General features: G+C 41.8%; 1 protein-coding gene across 4 annotated transcripts in view; it reads left to right on the forward strand.

Annotated features, from left to right (window-relative positions):
- FAN1 (FANCD2 and FANCI associated nuclease 1) overlaps positions 1–19,937 on the forward strand; it is a 33,337-nt gene extending 13,400 nt beyond the window's left edge. For all 4 annotated transcript variants that reach the window (XM_068275577.1, XM_068275579.1, XM_068275576.1 and 1 more), the window contains exons 8-14: positions 4,103–4,222; positions 4,375–4,539; positions 8,320–8,485; positions 9,853–9,956; positions 11,314–11,508; positions 14,681–14,809; positions 19,741–19,937. In XM_068275577.1, the coding sequence (XP_068131678.1) occupies positions 4,103–4,222; positions 4,375–4,539; positions 8,320–8,485; positions 9,853–9,956; positions 11,314–11,508; positions 14,681–14,809; positions 19,741–19,878 (1,017 nt within the window). In that variant the 3' untranslated portion in view covers positions 19,879–19,937. The remainder of the gene's footprint in view (positions 1–4,102; positions 4,223–4,374; positions 4,540–8,319; positions 8,486–9,852; positions 9,957–11,313; positions 11,509–14,680; positions 14,810–19,740) is intronic.
- The last annotated feature ends 2,110 nt before the right edge of the window (positions 19,938–22,047 follow it).

Consider the following 22,047-nt stretch of genomic DNA (forward strand, 5'->3'; position numbering starts at 1 on the left):
ATGAGCAAGAGAAGGGAGGGGGGAAAACAAGAGTCAGGGAGGATATGAGGTCAGCATTAGCTTGGCAAAATGGCCATTGCCTAGAATAGGATTTTCTGCATTTCCTTTATAAAATTCACAGGAATCATTACGTAGATAGCACAATACATCTGTTATGTAAGTAGAAGCAATATTTATCTACTTATATATGTGTTTTTTATTTCTAGGTTAGCATGGGTGTCGCTTGTTCTTTAATGGGCACCTATCCAAGATATTGGTCTAATACAATATGTACAGTTTCCAAACTTTTTTTCACTTTCCTCCACTTGCCTAATAAGGAAAAAAGAGCAACAGTCCAGATATATTTTTCCTATTTTTTTTTTTAACAATACTCTTAACCTCTGCTCCAGAATTCCTCTTCTTCCCAGCTGAATGTTGCCCTTGGGCTCATGCTTGTTTATAAGTGGATGTCAGATGATGCAAGGAAGGCTGCGGGCATTTTCATTACTTTTCCTATCAGAGGCTATGCAGGTAGGAAGAGGTGGCACTTGTACTGAATTATGCAAAGATAGTGAAAGCAATTTCAATAGTCAAGTGAACCTTAAGTGATAATAAACTGATGAGATATACAAGTGTATCTACTCTCCTACTCCTAAAAATGACTTTTAGATATCCCAAAGTAGATTTATTGTTTTGTGTTTTTTTTATATCCTCAACTCCATAACAGTCGGTCTTGTGTCTCAGAGAGCTAAAATGTATGAACTATTGACCTTTTTTTATCTTCCCTTTGCGCCCAATTCTCTGCCAGAAAAGTATTTTCTGGCTATAAATCCTTATCAGTGAGGAAGTTCTAGTCTGACTTGCTCCTGGATATTAACTCTTTCATGTATTTGTATGCTGCAGATTTAATGAGTCCCAATGGCTTGATTGATAGTTCAATCGATTTTGGTCAAAAATCGATCAAAGCAGTCAATTGTAACAGACAGAAGATAGCAGGCGGCCGGTCAGGAGCGATGGAAGATCGAGATCATTGAGAAGCAGATTGATTCAGTTTGGAATGGGACTAATAAATCCAGTTATAATAAAGTTTGCATCAACTCTGGATTTTTACAATCTGATTGACCATCCCTAGTTACAGCCTTATACTTTCTTGGGGCGTGCTCATATGTGTGCAAAAAGTGTACAAGAGGGGGAGCAGTTAGAAATACTGAAAAAGGCTAGTGCTTGTTGGTGAGTGATGGTGGGTGATGGGTAAAAAGCAGGACAGCTCAGGTGTGCTATCATTCAGTGTCCATTGTTAGTACAGGGTTATTCTGCTTCCACTATGTCAGTGAGTCATACAGCATTCAGGTGTGCATCACACATCTACTCTTAACTTGAGACGTGAACTAAAATTCAACAAGGGAGTGTATTATGTTCTACAATGAACGGGAACTCCCCAGAGCTAAAATGGACCTTTTACAGGACTAATCAGATTCAGAAGGTTAATGACTGATGCCTAATAGCCAGAATACATAAACTGTCAGCCTTCCGGATCTGATTAGACCCATACAATGATCCATAGCCGGCCTTTGACTTGAGCGACTGGAGAGGTCACTCAGGGTGCTGGCTTCCAAGAGGACGTTAGCGTCAGTATAATATGTGCACAAATTATTCCCTACTAAGGAGACATTGGCAGCGCTTCCAAACAGAGGCTGCACCCGAATTGACTACCTGCAATAGATATGCAGAGCTCCACAATTGTGGACTAAAATACACAACATGCATTCAAAACAGGTACAGCAAAGGAGGACGTTGGCTTCAGTATAAATAATATGTGCACAAATGGTTCCCTACTAGGAGACATTGGCAGCGCTTCCAAACAGAGGCTGCACCCGAATTGACTACCTGCAATAGATATGCAGAGCTCCACAATTGTGGACTAAAATACACAACATGCATTCAAAACAGGTACAGCAAAGGAGGACGTTAGCTTCAGTATAAATAATATGTGCACAAATGGTTCCCTACTAGGAGACATTGGCAGCGCTTCCAAACAGAGGCTGCACCCGAATTGACTACCTGCAATAGATATGCAGAGCTCCACAATTGTGGACTAAAATACACAACATGCATTCAAAACCGGTACAGCAAAGGAGGACGTTGGCTTCAGTATAAATAATATGTGCACAAATGGTTCCCTACTAGGAGACATTGGCAGCGCTTCCAAACAGAGGCTGCACCCGAATTGACTACCTGCAAATTAGTAGGGAATAATTTGTGCACATATTATTTATACTAAAGCGAACATCCTACTTTGCTGTACCTATTTTGAATGCATGTTGTGTATTTTAGTCCACAATTGTGGAGCTCTGCACATCTATTGCAGGTAGTCAATTCGGGTGCAGCCTCTGGAAGCGCTGCAGTTTAGCACATACACTCCATTGTATGGTTCAGAAATTCCCCTAGAGCATCTCAATCAAATACACTTGTGAAGTTCTATTGCCGTGATCTGCAAACTTGGCTCTTCAGCTGTTAAGGAACTACAAGTCCCAGAATGCTTTGCGGGAGTCTGACAGCCACAGTCATGACTAATAAAGGCAAATGCATTGTGGGACTTGTAGTTCCTTAACAGCTGGAGAGCCAAGTTTGCAGATCACTGGTCTATTGGGATGCATCTAGCAATTCATCTGAATGAATATTTAGTATCACATTTTTACACATAACTGAATGGTCTTTGATCTCAAAAATGTATATATACAAAAATGGTATTTGGTAAAGTCTGAGCAAATAGCACCCTCTGTTAGGAAGTAAAGCGCTGGGCACAGAGTGGAGAGTGGTCATCCCATATTGCTATGACTAAGGAGCCATGTTTGCTCCGACACACGTAGGCTAGTGTATGCGGTTTGTCCGCATTGTGAAAATAAAGCTTTTTATTGCCATACAGTGGGCAGAGTTTCCTTTTCTCCATAAAGTGATTGACCTCCCCTCTCTGCCCCCGGTGGCATGTTTGATGGTTTGCAGCAGATTCTTCTGCATAACCATTCTCCCCTTTACGTTTTCATACTTTTGTAGGTAGTCCTATTGAAAGCAACACAGTGCTGTTTAGACAGATTACATAGTAAATATTTCTATGGGTTGCATCTAGCTTTAATACATTTATAAGGTAGGTAAAGTAAACAGTAAGTATACGCAAGGAAGCTAATCACTTTGCCACTTTTAAGATGCCCATCGATCATACAATCTTAAAGGGAACTTTAACTGAGTGGGATATGGATGTTTCCTTTTAAACCATACCAGTTGCCTGGCTGTCCTGCTGATCTCTTTGGCTGCAGTAGTGGCTGAATCGCATACCTGAAACAACCATACAGCTAATCCAGTGTGACTTCAGTCAGAGCACCTGATCTGCATGCTTGTTGAGGGGCTGTGGCTAAAAGTATTAGAGACACAGGATCAGCAGCAGGAGATTCAGGCAACTGGTATTATTTTAAAAGGAGAAATCCATATCCTCAGTTTAGGTTCACTTTAAAGGCTAACTGATGTGAGAGGCATATGGAGGCTGCCATATTTATTTCCTTTTTAGAAATAACCGGTTGCCGGGTTATCCTGCTGATCCCCTGCTTCTAATATATTTAGCCATAGACCCCAAACAAGCATGCAGCAGATCAGGTCTTTCTGACATTATTGTCAGATCTGACAAGATTAGCTGCATGCTTGTTTCTGGTGTGATTCAGACACTACTGCAGCCAAATAGAACAGCAGGGCTGGCAGGAAACTGGTATTGTTTAAACTGAATTAAATATGGCTGCCTCCACATACCTCTCACTGCAGTGGTCCTTTAACATAGTAGAAGGGTAAAGTGAGTGAAACTACTTTGGCTACATTAGGTAGTCTTATATTACATAGATGTGGTAAGATTGTACAACAAGATTGTATCATAGATGGACACAGTTACACTCTTGGTGATTGAATCCTTTGTGTTGCTGAATGCTCTGACCATATGCAGTCAAAATTTAGGCTTGGTTTACTTCTGGAATAGTCAGAAACTCTGCCATTTATCTAGTAGATCCTCTTATATTCATTACACCTCTGTCTGGTGGCTATACTGAAAACTTGTAATAAAAAAGTGTGTGTTATATTGCAGGAAGCAGTGGAGCTACTGCAAACACTGCTGGCTCAAAATATATACTGCCCAGACAGCAGGGGGCAATGGTGGGATCGGCTTGTTCTGAATTTGCACCAGCACTTAAAGCAGACACAGAAGGTGAGTGCAGTAGTGTTTCGATTTTTGTTTTTTTTCTTGATAAAGAATTTGTAAATATTTGGGATTGGATATTTGACTGCGACATACATGACTGGTAGAAATGGCAGTTGATACAAAAAAAAAGTCATGGCTAATTCTGTGTTGTTTTGCAGGCGATAATGTTTATAATGGAGGGCTTGTCAGATCCTTGTGTCCGCACTGGGCATCAGCTGTCTCTGTATCAGAGGGCGGTGAGAATGAGAGACTCTCCAAGCTGCAAGAAGTTCCACAAGATGTTCAGCAATCTACCAGAGATCATTGTAGAAGATGCACCTCATGTGAGACTGAGCTTCTCTTCATTAAATGATAGTGTACCAAACTAACACAAACCCGTATTTAAGGCACACTTCAAATAAAGGTGACCTTATCTGCATTTGAAGTAACATGCTTACCACAGTATGATTTCACTGTTCTTGCTGCATCATCGCTGGTATCTGCTGCCTGGAGCTGCCATCTTACTGTTGGTTGTGGCTCTATGCACATTGACATATTTTATGTTTTTTTTATATATATTTTATAGTCTATATTTTATAGTCACATGATTTGTTTTTTATTTTTGCACATGTCAGCTGAGACCACTACGCATTATTAACTGTTCAATATTTTCCTCAGGTGAGATCATTCAATCAGATTTTTATGATTGAATTGTACAGAAAAACAATATGTGGAAAATAATCATTGTGAAATGGTTCTATGGTTGCTAGAATACAGACTTATGTCTTTTGGAATGTTGGATTTTACATTCATATCTGCAGAAAGAAAGTTTCCCAGAAAACCCATTTATGAGAACAGTCTATAATTACCTTCCAATTACTTCTCTTTGACTCTGACTCTTTGTGACCATATGTACTTTTGCCCGCCAGCTGTGTTGGTCAATCACTGCTTCTGTCAGCTATTGCATAGGCATGTTCATAGCTTCACATACTCTGTCTATCCATCTTAGCCTCTGCTTTCCTCTTCTCATTAGCCCTCATTTTTTCCAAGCATCAAGAATTTTGCCAAAGAATCTGATCATTTCAATATGGGACAGAAGTATTTGAGTTTTAATAGTATCCGCCCTTCTAGTGAACACTCTGGCCTTATTTCTTTAACTGCTTTAAGTTCCAGGATGTAGATTCGACGTCCTAATTAGACCCCCTGTATGTTCTAGGACGTAGAACCTACGTCCTGCATTAAATTGCGCTGTCTGCTGCCGCATGCTCGTGCACAGTCACGTGGATGGTCCTGTGAATGATTGTTGCTGTTAGCAGCAACAATCATTCAACAATGAAGTTAGGGGGAAAAAAAGTTGTAAAATTAAAAAAAAAAAAAAAAAAGTGACGTGGGCCCAATAAAATAAAGTGGTTTTTTTTTTTTGTTTTTTTTTTAAATTTCTCATTAATTTTTAACCCAAACTTAGCCTATTAACCCCTGCAATACCTATGCCTGTTTATAAACTTTTAATGACTGCTGCCAATAGCGATCGGATGCAATCGCTAGGGCGAAAGTTTCAGGCCCCAATACTCTACAGATGTAACGCTCTGCCATTGCCTAGTGATGCATCTGTACAGCTCTATGCCCCCTGAACTGTCACCCTAAAGAAACGCATTCGATCGCCACAGACGCGCAGAATGGGATATCGGTCCGCCACATGCTCCGCTAGAAGTAAAATATGGCATATGGGGTATCATTTTAAACGGGAAGGGCCAAATCATTTATTTGTAAATGTTTTATAACTATGGCACGTGAGATGTGAAAATTAGGGAGGGGGCAAAATGAAAAAAATGTTTTTCTGCGTTTACTCCTAAATTTTCCCCCATAAATGGACTATAAAACAAAATAGTTTGGGGTGAAAAATATTACCCAAACAAAACCTAGATTGTACTGAAAAAAAACAAAAAGATATGTATCACTAAGATGGCATCGATACTTAAAAAGTTACTACTGTATCAAAACGACACAGCTAAAGTGTCAAAAATGCCAGGAACTTTAAGTTGTAAAAACCGTGGACCGCGAAAGGGTTAAAGTACACCGGAACTAAGAGTAATATGGAGGCTGACATATGTATTTCTTTTTAAACAATGCAGATTGCCTGGGTATCCTGCTGAGCATCTGTCTCTAATACTCGACATACGGTAGACCAAGAACAAGTATGCAGATCAGATTTTTCTGACTGAAGTGTGACTAGAATAACTACATGCTAGTTTCAGGTGTGTGAATCAGATACTACTGCAGCCAAACTGATCAGCAGGACTGTCAGGCAACTGGGATTTCTTAAAAGGAAATGAATATGGCATAAATAAGTATTGATCTTCTGGCAGTCCAAGGACCTCTTAATTTTTTTTTTTTTTTTTTACATTTTGCATATATACAGCAGCAACAAACCATACCGATTCCTAGTTCTCTCCCAGCCAGCCCCCTCCCCCAATGCCTTGGTCCTTTGGGTATGCTAATCAAGGCAACCAAATTCTGTCAAACTTTGCCAGGCAATTTCTCTGCGTATATGTAAGTTTGTACATTTGAAGAGATGAGTTAACCAGTGTCACCCATTCACCTGAAGTGGGAGGCGCTGTACGGATCCAATGTAAAACTATGACTTTCCATAATAAAGACACAGAATGCACCATAACAAGACTGCTCTTCTAGAGGTTATAATCTCACACCCAAACCCTAATAACATTTTGGCATCCAGAGTAAGTGGCATGTGAAAGATCTTCTTCAAAATCTTAACTGTATGTTCCCAATACCTCCTAGAATAGGACAAGACCAGATCACATGGGTAAAATCACCAATTCCTGTCAAACATCGAGGGCATGTATCCTCTCTTCCCACAAACCTCTTTTCCAACCTTACCGGGGTATAATTAAATCCTATTTGAGTTGGATCAAACAATCCTTCATTGAGATAAGGTAGTCTTTTGTGTCTTCCAGCAGGTCGGTCCACACCACCTCATCTAAGACGCGCGCCGCTCAAGTGGAATCACGCCCTCACAGTTCAAAAGCATACATTTTCTATGCATGACCTAATTTATAGTTCAAGTTTCACAGCCATACGGTGCTATTGTTACTCGGCACCTTAAAGCAGCCCATACACTCAGCCGATTTTCTGGCTGACCGATCGATCCCGATCGATCAATCGATTGCAAATCGGTTGGCCAATCGACCGATCGACGGCCGATTTCGATGGATTTCCATCGAACTTGCAGGGTGGAAAATTTAGGTCGATCTGATGAGATTGCTTATCAGTTTGCATTGGCCTTAATGGAAATCTGATGGCAAAAAAATGCCATCAGATCGAATTTCAATAGATTTCAAACTGAAATCTATTGGAATTCTATCCTGGTAAAAAATGTTCTAAAAACGCATCAGATAGATCATCAGATGCATTTCTTATCTGTCTGCTGCCAATCTGACGAGTGTATGGGCACCTTAACCGTCACATAGAAGTCATTTCTTATCACTTCTCAGTTTGTTGGAGGTTTCAGCTGGACACTATTTGATTAGAGACACACCACAGAGCACTTTTCAGATAATTTTAATTAAAAAAAAAAAAAAAACTCCCATTGAGTTGCATTAAAATTGTTGCAAAACATTTTTTTAAAATCGCGATTGTGGCTATTTTGCCATGGGTTTTATCACAATGTTAATGCAAGTCAATGGGAGTGTTGCTGTTTTTGTTTTTGTTTTGTTTTTTAAACGAAAAAAGCGATCTGTGGTGTGAATCCAAATTAACTACTCAAGGACCTTGACTAATGTTAAAGTGACTTTTTATTTAGTGTTGACCTGTTTAAATTCAGTACAGCCTGGGTTTATTTATAAAACAAAAATCCTTACTACAAGTGCTGCGCACGACGGCATGTGATTTGCTAACCTAACCCTCAGCCTAGAGTTGCAAACCTTTTCACATAATAGAAAAAAAATATAATAAATGCAGTCTGGGTTTGCTGAATCACATAAGTTCTCACGGTTCTTCCAACATTAGTAAGTCAACCCTCTGGTCTTAGTGTATATCCAACAATACTTGTTGCACAGTTGTTAGTAATTGTATATTTTATTTTTTTTTTATCTTGTAACATGTAGGTCACCATCAAAGGCAGGATGTACCCCCAGACCGGCATGGGCAAATCGGTGTTTCTAATGGAGAGTCTGGCAGAGGAAGAGGGTGAGGATATTTCTCTCTCTACGGTCATGTGTTCAGTGGAAGAGTTGGCGCTGGCCCACTACCGAGAGCTTGGCTATGAACAAGGTATGTTTGCTGCCACTGTGCACTAAGCACAGCATTCTATGGTCTTCTGTAACTAATGTGTATGAAAGCCTGTCTAGCTTCAAAGTTAGTTTGTATGTTCTGAAATTGCTCTTTTTTAATATATAGAATGAGATTTTAGTCAAAGTGATAAATTGTGCCTGTCCCTTCCTGTCTTGCACATCATCACTGTAAAACATTAAGCAGGACAAACTTTTCAGGGGAACCAACATTCCTTACATTTACTGAAGAAGTCAAACGCAGGATAAAAGCCTTGTACACATGCCAAACAGTTCTCTGCCACGGTAGCCAATTCAGGCCACCTCTGTGGGTACTGTGCGTGCGTATACCCATCCATCTAATGGCTTCTTGTGCCTTAATATGTCAGTCAGAGATCCAAGACATGAATTGTAAAATGTAAAACTATACACCTGATGACCCTTATTACTTATACCTGTATATATTCCAGAGGTGGACAAATTGATATGGAATTCAGGAACTAGTAAGACGTTTTTAGGAGCTTAATTAGTAATAGTTAGCAATAGAGGAAAACTCAACTTGGGCACCAGTAGTAAAATGCCAGGAATCTGGATCTCCTGACTCCAAAAAAATAATTCAGTAAATTGTGGAGTACATTTTTTCACAGACATTTACTTAATAATTATCTGAAAAGATTGCTGCCTAATAAGTCTGCGCACAGATACATTTACAGCAGGTCTTCTAATAATATATGTGCAGTACATTCCTTCTTAATCTGTTAGTGTACCCGAGGCGACATGTGACATGATGAGATAAACATGTGTATGTATAGTGCAAAACATATTAATAACCAGACTGTGCTACTATTTTTAGGCGTGACAGCTTCTGTCTAGTCGGGAATATAGTAAACATCACTGATAAACATATTACAGCTATAAACGTTTTCCTGGCAGAATACAACTTCTGAGAGCAGGAAGAGATAGAAAAAGGGCAATAGTTCTTGTATTTTAACTTTGGGACACTTGACAGGCTGCCACTGAGCAAAGGCAACAAAACGGTCACTCTACTTTGTAAGTGTTTAACTAGAAAACCCTGGGATATCTTAAAAAAAGCAAAAATTTAGGAGTAGGAGAATAAATACTATTGTTTATCTCATCAGTTATTGTTCACTTTAAGGGCCAGATGATAAATTCTGATTTGAGCTCAGGTAGTGTCATTGCCTAGTGCAGAAACAGGTCGGCTACATAAACACAGGAAAATACGATTGGGCATATTTTGAGTGAGTGCTTGTTTTCAATTCTACTTTATCACTAAGTAGGGCTAACAAGATGTTTTGAAAAAAGACCCTTGTATTGCTCTCTGCATAAATTGTCTCGTCCATTCATTGCCAGGAATTCATGGAGAAGGCTCCACATTCTGTACCCTGTATGGCTTGCTCATGTGGGATATAATATTCATGGACCATATTCCTGATGTTTTTAGGAACCCTTACCAGGTACTTTTGATAATTTTTGTTTGTTTGTTTTTTACAGTTTACATCATCTAAAAATTAAGGCTACGTGCTGGAAAATCTTGCAATATTAAAAAGCCTTCAGTATACACTGGCATTTCTGCTATAAAATAATTGTTAGTTTAAACTACTTATTTAACTGTGTATATACTATGCAATACTTTGTATAGCGATGATATTTTTGCAGATTTTACAGAGTCCATAGTCATGTCACTAACTGTGCCTCAGAGGAATTCACTATCTAATGTCTGTCATAGCCTAATATTTTCAGAGCAGGCTATTTGATAATGAGGTTTGGCACGAGTCAATAGTGTTGATTAGTGGTAATTGGGTGTCCAAGCAGTGAGTGGATTGTAGTGCTTGTTTGGGCCCCAGTGTTAGGAGGTTCGGTTTAGGCACTTATTCTGTTGAAAGTTCACTCTCTGCCTACCACTTTATTCTTTTCCGGTTGGTTATTGTTGATGGTTAGATGCTATATGCAGTACCGGATTTACCATAAGGCACATGCCTACAGCTTCCTGATGATTGAAAGGCGGCTCACTCCCTTACCTTAGTGCTTCCCTCCCTCCTTCCCTATGGAGAGCCCTGATGAGAGTGTAAATGTGGTTACTTACCCTGCTCTCAGCATTCCACTGATGAGATCTCCCTTCAGTCAGGGGCATCTCTAGCTGCTTAATACTGAGGTTCTTCTAGCTACCTAATACTTGGGTTCACCTCTAGCTACTTAATGTTGAGGGTACTTCTGGCTACCTAATACTAAGGGGCACCTGTGAAGGGCAAGGGAAGTAAGAGAGAAGTGACAGCGGGGACAGCCAGCACACTTGCGGTGCAGTTTGGTGTGGGTTTCTAGGTTTATGTAGGGTGAAGTATAAGGTGCCAGGGCTTATGTGCCTATAGGCTCCTGTGAGGTAAACCCAGGCTTGGCTATATGTAACTTGCGAAGCATTTAACCGCGTTATGTTGTCACTTCTCTTCATCTGTTTGGTTTAAGTCATAAACTACTGCAACAGCAATAGCCAGTGATTTCCACCAGGTAGAGCAATACCCGGGCAGTCAAGATACCTCTCCACTGTATATACTGTTATGTTTGAACTAAATGCTCTTCTCACCCACCAAGTCTTACTTACAATTTTATTGATTGCTGCGTGAATTTGTTTTTGACAAACTATTGTTCCTCGGTACCCTGTTTGTAACCGTTGTCTTTCTTAAAACTTAAAAATTATTGAAAAAAAAAAATTTGAGGACCTGCCTTCCAGACTGGCCTGCAGAGAGTGTGTCGGAGCCTTGTGAAGCACTGAATTTTGCCTCTGGGCAATGTCAGCATGCATTATTTCTGTTGCAGGCATTTCCTTTGGATCTTTATACAGACAGCTTTTATGAGAATAGAAAGGAAGCCATAGAAAACCGTCTCCAGGTGCTGCAGGAATCCTCTGAGGAAACTCTGCATGACTTGATGGCGGACGTGTGGAATGAACACCTTGGGGAAGCAGCTGCTCTTGTCAACTGGGAACGCTTCTCCTCTCTGCAACAGGCTCAGGTAAATCACTCCTAGACTGAGAGAGACATTTTGTACGGGTTTTTTTTTGTATGTGTAATGTTACATTAATGTATTTGCTTGTCTGGCCTCACTTGTATTTTTCTGAAAAGTTGAGGTTGTTGAAAACAATAGTCTGTGGTTCCTGTTTTGCATTACAAGGGAGAGTTTGATAATGTGATTTATGCCTAACCTCTTTTCAACGGCGGATGCAGTGCGCAAGGCTGATTCTGGATTAGGAATCGGCCTAATTGGATTCGATTAGAGAGAGATTTGTCTCTTGGTGGAATCTGCCCATAATCGCTAGATGCATGGCTACCTTAAAGTGAACCTTAAGTAAAAAAAAAAAAAGTTTTACTTACCTGGGGCTTCCCTCAGCCCCCTGCAGCTGTCCGGTGCCCTTGCTCCGACCCACCTGTCCCCGCCGGCGGCTACTTCCGGTTTCGGCGACAGGCTGGGAACGCGAGTGATTCTTTGCGTTCCCGGCCACAATAGCACCCTCTATACTGCTATTGCGGCCTTCCTTTACTTAAGGTTCACTTTAAAGTGTACCTGAGCCGAAGCTTGTGTACACAAAATCAGATCTTTACCTAAAGAGAGAGGAGCCTCAGGATCCTATTGAAGCTTCACTCACTACTCTGTTGTCCCCCGTTGCTGAGCTTAGCGCCCCGTACGATTAGCGATTGGGGCCGCGCAGCTCCTCTTCCGTGTAGCCGCGCAATAGCCGACTGAGCCAGCGTGCGCTGTAAGCCAGAGCTGCGAGCCCCGCGCTACTGCACATGGGTGGGCTTGTGAGGCTACAGAGCGACCAATAGTGTGGAAGTGAAGCTGCGTGGCCCAGATTCAGAGAGGGGGCTGCACTCTACAGTGGGGCTGCTGACAAGAGAGGGAAGCCTCAATAGGATCTTGAGGCTTCTCTGCAGAGTAAGAACTTCTTTAAACCCCAGCTTCAGCTCGGGTTCATTTTAACAGCTTCCTGACTGCCTAATGCAGAATTGTGGCAGGAGAGAGGCTGTCTCGTTCTTCTGCGGCGCATATGTGCATCATCTTGTGAGGAATGAGATTAAACGGAAGCTCGAGCTCCCGTCAGACACAGCGGGCCCCAGCAATCATTGCATATTTTTATTCAATTGTAAAAAAAAAAAAAAAGAATATAGTCTTGTCACTTAACTGTCCTTTGGAGGGGCTCACAATCTAATGCCTAACATAGGCATCTGTCTATGTACATATAGCGTAGTGTATGTAACGTAGCCTAGGGCCAATTTAGGGGAGGTTATTATAAAACTTTTTTGGGGGGGGGGGGGGGTTGTTTTTTCTTTTTGCTAAATTTTTTTTTTTTTTTTTTTTTTTTTTTTTTTTAATTAATAAAAAAACTAAACTAAAACTAGCAGCAGCATTCAAATGGCACCAAAAGAAAGCTCTATTTCTGGGAAGAAAAGGAGGTAAAATTAATTTGGGTGCTAAGTTGTATGACCAAGCCCATTGGAAGGAAGGAAGGAAGGAAGGAAAGAAAGAAATGCTTCCCCACTCATTATTGCCATTTTGCTATAGAGGGCATAGCTGGAGGGGGACCTGCTACCCCCTCCAGCTCGGCGGCCCCCCGCGGCCAGGGCTGGGCATGCTGCAAAAATGTCTTTATGACCCTTTTAATGCATCCCAAAATGTTTGCTTGCTCTTGTGCCTCACGTGACTTGATTCTTCCTTCTTAAGGCACCAGAGTCGCGTGAAATGAGCCGTGAGCCAGTAAGTGAACTGACGCCTTCCACATGTTGCTGAAGTGTGATGTTTGGCAGAATTTGGGTGTTCTGAATGCAATGTGCCGAATTCTAACACTAGCATCAAACCCCCAATAGCCTGGATTAGAGTGCACTGAGCATAAAATGTCATCATCATATTGCAACTTATTTAGGTATTTTTGATCTTTGTGAGTTTTAAAGTGAGACAAATCACGGGAGGGTCAGGAAGATATATGGAGGATTTTCTAGGAGCTTAGAGTATCTTTTTTGGACTTCATTACTTTACTTGTTGCCTCAACTACTAATTGGTCCTTGGAACTCACCATAAGCCCTGTAAAGACAGAGGGCTTTTGCCAGACACAATGATCATGACCGATTCTGCTAACCGTGTAAAGCACATATGAACTGAGAGGGCATATGGAGGCTGACCTACTTATTTCCTTTTAAAGGGAACAAGAGATTAATAAGGAAAAATATTTTATATGTACCTGGAGCTTCCTCCAGCCCCATCCGCCTGGATCGCTCCCACGCCGCCGTCCTCAGCTACGAGAACCAGGTCCTGTCACTGACCTCATCTGAGCCAGCCTATGCAGGAGAAGTTCGCCCTCCACGTATCTCTCCAGCGGCTGCTGCAGAGATACGCAAACAGAGCACTTCTCTTACGCTAGACTGGGTCTGACTGATGGAAGTGCGCGGATCTAGTTCTCGTAGCTGCGGGCAGCAGAGGACAGCAGTGTTGGAGCGATCCAGGCGGATGGGGCTGGAGGAAGCCCCAGGTATGTGTAAAATATTTTTCCTTATTCATCTCTGGTCACTTTAAGCAATGCACATTGCCTGGCTGTCCTGCTGATTATCTGCCTCTAATACATTTAGCCGTAGACCCTGAACAAGCATGCAGATTAGGTGTTACTGACTAAAGTCTGACTAGATTAGCTGCATGCTTGTTTCAGGTGCATGATTTAGACACTACTGTAACCCAAGAGACCCAGCAGGACACCAGGCAACTGGTATTGTTTAAAAGGAAATAAATATGGCAGCCTCCCTTTCACTTCAGGTATACCTTAATCCAAGCAGTGAAAGTACATAGACGTAGCTGGGGCTGCCTTTTCTGAGAACCCCCCAAGCATTTGTATGAGGGTTAAGACTATTCCAGCATGTAATAGTATTTACTGATGCACTTGCAAAGACATATGTTAAAGAGTAGTTCTAATGTTCTACATCAAGCATCGAAGATGGAACGGAAATAATAATAAAAAAAAGTGTACCTGGCTGGTTGCCTTTTTATGTGTTAATGTGATAGTACAACAAATTACGGGAGGGATACTTCTTTTTGTCACTGTCAATATTAGGACTGAGTGGTTTATGGTAAAAATGTTTTAATAATTACCTGTAGTTTACCTTTTTCCCTTTGATGATAATCATTTTTCCTGGCTTCCCAGAGTCTCGCCTCCTGCCTTGGAGGACCGCTGCTAAGTGGCGTGTGTAGGAAAATGTCTAAAGACATGAGGCACAGTAGAGGAGGCCTCCCTGATCTGGTGGTGTGGAATGCACAGAAGATGATCTATAAGGTAAATTGTCAAGCATAAACCGTGGTTTTACTGTACATGCGTTAGGACTTGCTTCTTGATTTACCTTGTCTGGTTTGTGCCCAAGTTGTGCTGTTTGTACAGAGTGTTTCAATGAGTTGTGCTTAAAGGGACTCCGAGCAGTGCAAAAACTATGGAAAGAAGCATATCATTTTAAAGCTCTCTTTCTCCTCTTTCCAATGATATATAAACCGCCACCCTACGCCTTTTAGTTTTCGCCATTTTCGCGATTGAAATTGCCGCGGCCGCGATTTCAATTGCGAAAATAGACAACTAAAAGGCGTAGGGCGACGATTTAGGGGTCGTCAGAAAGAGAGCTTTAAAATATCCATCTTTCCATAGTTACATTGTATTACACAGGGCGACGTTTTCTCAAAGTCAGCAGCTCCATTCAGCAGAATGGAGCTGCTGATTTTAGGCCACTAAAATCTGCACTGCTCTGAGTCCCTTTAAAGCGGACCCAAACCAAACATTTTTTTTTAATTCAAAATATTTACTTGCACCACTGACTCATACAAAGATAAATAAACACCCCTTCAAGCCTATGAGCATTTCAGTGCATGCTTTTCACCCTTCTCTTTTCATAACTAGGGTTATACAGGTGGCAGCCATTAGCAATTCCTCCATTGCCGGACACCATCTACTCCACCAGTTTGCCGGATTCTGTCCCGGCAATATGAAAGGAAGGGAGGGGTTCCTCCAATAAATGTAAAATATAAATATTTGTCATCATGCAGCTGAAAAAAGGCTGCTATTTATTATTATAATTTAGAAAATAGACTTTATTTCTGAAATATTGTATTTTTAATTTGGGTCCACTTTAAAAGGAACCTGAAGTGAGGCTGCTATAATGCTATCACATTTTAAAAATTCAATGTATCTGGCTATTGTATTGATCCTTAGCTTCAGTCACACACCTGATACAGGCATGAATGTTCAGTGAGTCAGAACACCTGACCTGCATACTCACTCTGGGTAAAGGTGGGTACACACCTCAGATAAGTCTTTGGAAAATGAAAGATCACAGACCAATTTTACCCCTTCCATGTAGTATGAGAGCCATACTCTACACAGTCTATTCTATGGAGCTGAACTCCCCATCAGATAAAAATCTTTGCAAGATGCTGCACACAAAGATGTTGTACACATTCAACAGATCAGTATCTGCAAAAGATCTGTTCCTGCAAAAGATCCGTTCCTGCAAATTGCATTTATAGTTTGATATCTGCAGATCTCATACACACCTTGTTTAACGTACATTCATCTGCAGATCAGACAATTATCTGCCGATCTGAAGATCCATCCTGGTGGATCTGATCTGCAGATAATTGTCCGTTTAAACAAGGTATGTATGAGGATCTGCAGATATCAGACTATGAATGCATTTTACACGAACTGATCTTTTCCATATACTGATCTGTTGTATGTGTACAGCATCTTGCAAAGATTTTTATCTGATGAGGAGTTCAGCTCAATAGAATAGAATGTGTAGGTATGGCTCTCATACTACATGGAAGGGGGTAAAATTGGTCTGTGATCTTTCATTTTCCAAAGACTTTATCTGACGTGTGTACCCACCTTTAGGCCTCGTTCACACTTGTAAATGCAGATAGCCATGTGATCAGAATGCAAGGCACATGATCGCATACCATCTGCGCTGCTAATACTATTTAGTACAGTGAATGGATAATCAGCGTTGCTTTTTACCCAAAAAGTCAGCAGCGTGATAACGCGCCGCAGGTATCCTTAACGTCAGACAGTGCAGTCTATGCACTTCTGATGTTCTTGCGCGTCGTACACCATTTGCGGGGGAGAATTATTCACGCTACATGTGTAGTAGGCCTTAATGATTCAGTATGACAGAGCGCCAGTCCTGTGAAGCGAACACGGTAAATCCAGCGCTGGAGACTTGGGCGCAGCAGCGCAGGAGACTTGGGCGCAGCCGGCGCCACCATAGGCCGTAATAGGAACTACGGCTATCGCAGGCACATGGAGTAACTTCAGCGCCGTCAGAAGACGGATCTGAAGTTGCTTTTAAAACAATAATTCGGCTTCCAGCTATTGCTGGAAGCCGAATTATTTTATTCCCCCACTATCCATGTCGGCCTGGAGGGGGAATAGTAATTAACACGGCCCGGACTTGTGCGGCAGCAGGATTAGCCATATACTGGCTGTGTCCTGCGCCCAAGTCTCCGGCGCCGTTCTCTCTCGTACGCCTGTGAAGTGCCTCCTAGAGAAAGCATTTAGGCCTAGTGCACACCAGAGCGGTTCCGCTGCGGTTTGCGATCCGGTGCAGATAAGTTTGGGTAATGTATTTCAATGGGCTTGTGCACACCAGAACGGGAGGCGTTTTGCAGAAACGCATACTCCCGGGCTGCTGCAGATTTTAGATTGCGGATGCATTTTTGCCTCAATGTTAAGTATAGGAAAAAACGCAAACCGCTCTGAAAAATGGCACTTCAGAGCGGTTTGCCTGGCGGTTTTTGTTACAGTAGCTGTTCAGTAACAGCTTTACTGTAACAATACATGAAATATACTACACCAAAAACGCTTCACAAAACCGCAAAGTGCTAGCTGAAACGCTACAGAAAAAGAACAGAGTTTCAAAATCTGCTAGCATTTTGCGGATCTGCTAGCGTTTTTTGGTGTGCACCAGGCCTCAGAGAGAGGACATGAATATACCTACACAACTGTGTAAGGCTGGGTTTACACTGGCATAAAAATGATTCAGCTTATTGAAGCAGAACAAGATGGTTCCTGTGAAAGGCAAGAGGATTCATTCACATTGATCTGTTCCGATGAGTTGGACTGAAGGTTCTGCATGACATAAATCTCGGGACAGACAGATCGTTAATGCAGCAGATACTATTGGAAAAAATGGAAGTCTATTAAAACGGACAATGTGTGTTCAGCGCTTGTACATTTTTTTTTTCTTCTTCCTACTCAACTATCTTTTGTCACCTGTTTTCGGGTCCACTGCAAGGGGTAAGCGTTGCTATACAAATCGGAGCCCTGGCAGAAGCATTATGAGGCACATTTGTCCCCTACAGTGCACCAGAGCAGTAGTGGCGGACTTGAGGTGGCAGAAGCATACCGTATGTGAACAAGTCTACAGATGACAAACCACAGTGTACTTGCACTGTTGTATGTCCAGAATAGTATGAACCCAGCCTTACACCTTTCCTTAGAACAATATTCAGAAGGAATATGATATATACCTATGTGAACTGGCATAACCTCTATGGTCCAGCCTGCATATGACCTAAAAACACCACACAATTCCCTTTCCATCAAAGGAGCTATTTGTTGTAAACCAAATTATCTGACTTATTTCCCGTTTCATGTTCAAATTGGATAGGTTGCATTGAGGCAACAGCAAATCACTAAATTTATTTGTCCTTCAAAACAAGCATACCTGGCTTGTAAATCAGTCTGTTCTGTGTCAGGGCTGTCATTCTAATGTGACAGCGTGACTTCAGCTGACTAGCTAGTAATTATGGAACTTATCTAAGTATAGCCCCGCTATCTGACTTACATTACAAGGTGTCATTTCTTCTGGAGAAGCAGAGAGCAGTAACCTGCAGTGGGACTGGGGGTGACTTTGTATTCTTCTGTTGTTGCTGCTGTGTGCAGTGTATTCTTACATGAAAAACATCTCTAGTTGACTTTTGTTGGTGCAATGTTCTTGAATATACCTTTCATAAGTAGCCTACAGATAAGATGTTATTAACCATGCTGAATAATAGAGATTTCTTGGCTGTAATGTGTTCTAAATTGCCTCCTAGAACATGTATGCAGAATTGTTGCTCTGAAACTTCAAATCTGCATCCATGTTCAAATTCAGTATCACAGGAAGTAGCATTTGTTGGAAAAACAAAAAGTGTCTATCGGAAGCCATTAATATAAACACAGTCCTACCTTCCATATAAGGAAGAAAAGCTCAGTCTTCACAGCATGCTTTGAACCTTTATTGGAAGCAACACCCAGTGAACATAATTAAAATGATCACTACTTCCAAACTGAATAAGAACTTTGGTTCAGTAAACAGTACCTTCCTCTGTCATTAAAAACACAGCCGGCTATGCATATTTAGAAATACAAAAGCCATTTCAGTGCCGTTGTGCTAAATGGTCTTTGACCTAAAAATAATATTTATGAAAATCACAAATAACCACCCTGTTCTCAAGTAGTGTGGAAGCACCTGTTTCATGCAGTATGCTTCAGTCAAAGATTTTTCAGTCAGAAAATTATAAAAAGTTTACGTTGAAGCTCCTCCTATATAGATTAACCTTTCATCACCTATAGTCACTGCGGCTGATTGCAGCACACTGATAAAGTTCATTGGAAAAATGGAACTAAACCAGTTAGATCTTTCAGACACATACAATAAAGTGCTGCAGTAATTTGGGTGCCGAAAAAGTGGAATATTGGTAAAATTACTGATATACTACTAAAAGATTAGTAATTTTTTTTCTACTAATATTTTACTACCACTTAACTCTGTTCTCACACAGGCCCTCCCTCTACCAATGCCTAACTAACCCCCCAACAAATGGCTAACCCTAACCACCACCCCACCTTACTGCTGATATAGGCACCCATGTTAATAGCTGTGATTATATGGATATTTGGGTGCCAGGCAAACTGTGGCTACAAATAGCAGGTGCCAAGTGCAGCGGTTTTTGTATAGGGGCTATTAACATAAGCACCTATAGAAGCACCCAAATTGTCTGATTTGCTTTGACACCTTTTGCCTTATGATGGTGTACCTTCTCTAAATGTATTTAAGTGTTCTGGTTAGCGCCACTGCACCGTTCATATGACCACTACTGTACTTATATTGATTTACTGTTGGCATACAACTTTCTTGCATTGTTCTACATTCTCTAAAACTGATGTTCTGTATGTTGCAGGTGGTGGAGGTGAAGGGTCCAAATGATCGCTTGTCACACAAGCAGATGGTTTGGTTGCATGAGCTGAAGAAGTTGGGGGCAGATGCAGAAGTGTGTCATGTTGTTGCTATTGGAGCCAAAAGTAACAGACTTACCTAAATTCACTATGCCACTAAATTAGCAGTATTCATTTTGTAAATAAAATCAGCTTTATGTAATTTGGCTCTTCTTTCTTTTCATGTGTAAATCAGTTATACATGTAAAATTGCAAGTGAAGGCTCAGGTTAATTTATGTCCTCACCTGTGCATGGATCAACAATCCCAGGTTTTCATTATAATTAAAGATCAGACATCCTAAAGGCAGCCATACACTGGTCGATTGCCACCAGATAGATCCCTCTGTTCGAATCTGATCAAAGAGGGATCTATTGGCTGCCTACACTGCAAACAGGTTTTGAATCGATTTCACTATGAAACAGATTCACAATCTGTGGAGCTGCCGCCCCCTGCATACATTACCTGATCTGGCTGACACGAATCCCCAAGTCTCGGCTGTCTCTGCTTCTCTCTGGGCTCCAGCTTCACTTTACTTCCTGTCGGGGGAAGTTTAAACAGTAGAGGGTGCTTTACTGTTTAAATTTCCCCCGACAGGAAGTGAAGCCAGCCGGAGCCCAGCGCGGAGAAGGGACAGCGGGGACACGTGCCGGCGGAACAGGTAATGTATTGCTGCTAGCATCGGTCATTCGAATGCCGCCATTACAGTGATCGAATCTGCTGGCTATCATCGGGAAATAGCGTAGGTGTATGAGCACTTTAAGGCCGGATCCACACTAAAAGCAATTGTGAGCGCTTGCATTTGATTAGCGGTTGTTAAAAAAAAAAAAATACACCAGTCGCACGGATGCGGCGATTCATATGCTCATACTGCTAAAGAGTACTAACTAGATAGTAAAAGGTAATTTTTTTTCACTTCAGACCCTCTTTAAATCTCAACACTCAAGTGAGAACAGACATAGCATTACATTACCCAAGTATTTTTCAAATCACTGTAGCTTGGAAAAGCACTCATAGGCCTAGTGCACACCGGAGCGTTTCCGCTGCGGTTTGCGATCTGCTTGCGGGTGCGGATCCGCTAGGGTAATGTATTTCAATGGGCTGGTGCACACCAGAGCGGGAGGCATTTTGCAGAAATGCATACTCCCGGGCTGCTGCAGATTTTGGATTGCGAATGCGTTTCTGCCTCAATGTTAAGTATAGGAAAACCGCAAACCGCTCTGAAAAACGGCACTTCAGAGCGGTTTGCCAGGCGTTTGTTACAGTAGCTGTTCAGTAACAGCTTTACTGTAACAATACATGAAATCTACTATAGCAAAACCGCTACACAAAACCGCAAAACGCTAGCTGAAACGCTGCAGGAAAAAAAAGAAAGAGTTTCAAAATCTGCTAGCATTTTGCGGATATGCTAGCGGTTTTTGGTGTGCACTAGGCCAGGGGTCCCCAACCTGGGGGCCGCGGCCCCCTTGGTGGTCCCTGGGCAGTTTTTCTGAGGGGCCGAGTGTATATACTACACTCACAATCGGGGGGGAAAAAAGGCAGGAGGGGGACTGCCGCCGCCACTAACCATGACCCCCAAATCCCCGCCCCCCTCCCCTGGGCCCCAGAGAAAAGTTTGGTCGGTATAGGGGGCCCCGGGCTCAAAAAGGTTGGGGACCCCTGCACTAGGCCATAGTGCAAACCAGCCCTTACTGTAGATGGGACACAGTGATGCTGAAAGCCTGCATGCAGAATGACCTTCAGAAAGAACAGGCTCACTCTAATGCTGGAAATACAGATCCAATCGGATTTTGATTGTTTTTCTAAACCATTTCCTGATCACTTCTAAAATCGATCGGACCTGTGGGCAATGGTCTATCGATCCAGCCGTTGGAAAATTGCATGGTGTATTCCCACCATAAAGCCAGCTAGCAGTAGCAGATATCAGAGGATGGCTAAAATTAGTTTGTGTGGATTTCCACTATACATTTTGGGGAAGTAAGGGCCCGTTCACACTTAAAGCGCAAAACATGTAGGCGATTTTACCACGATTAGCAAGATAATCACTGTACACTTCAGAGCGATTGCAATCAGTGCTTTAAGCACTGTACTGTGATCTCTCCAGAATTGTGGCAAAAATTCTGCAGGTAACGCGTTTTACAATTACAGCTAATCGTAAAGTGCCCGCAATCGGCACCAATCGTGGCAGTGAGATCACTGCCATAGGTTAGAATAGATTCCCGCTAATCGCTAAAGCGCTATTCTAACCTATCACCTAGTGTGAATACACACTAA

The sequence above is a fragment of the Hyperolius riggenbachi genome, chromosome 3 (genome assembly GCF_040937935.1).
Source record: "Hyperolius riggenbachi isolate aHypRig1 chromosome 3, aHypRig1.pri, whole genome shotgun sequence".
NCBI classification, from domain to species: Eukaryota; Metazoa; Chordata; class Amphibia; order Anura; family Hyperoliidae; genus Hyperolius; species Hyperolius riggenbachi.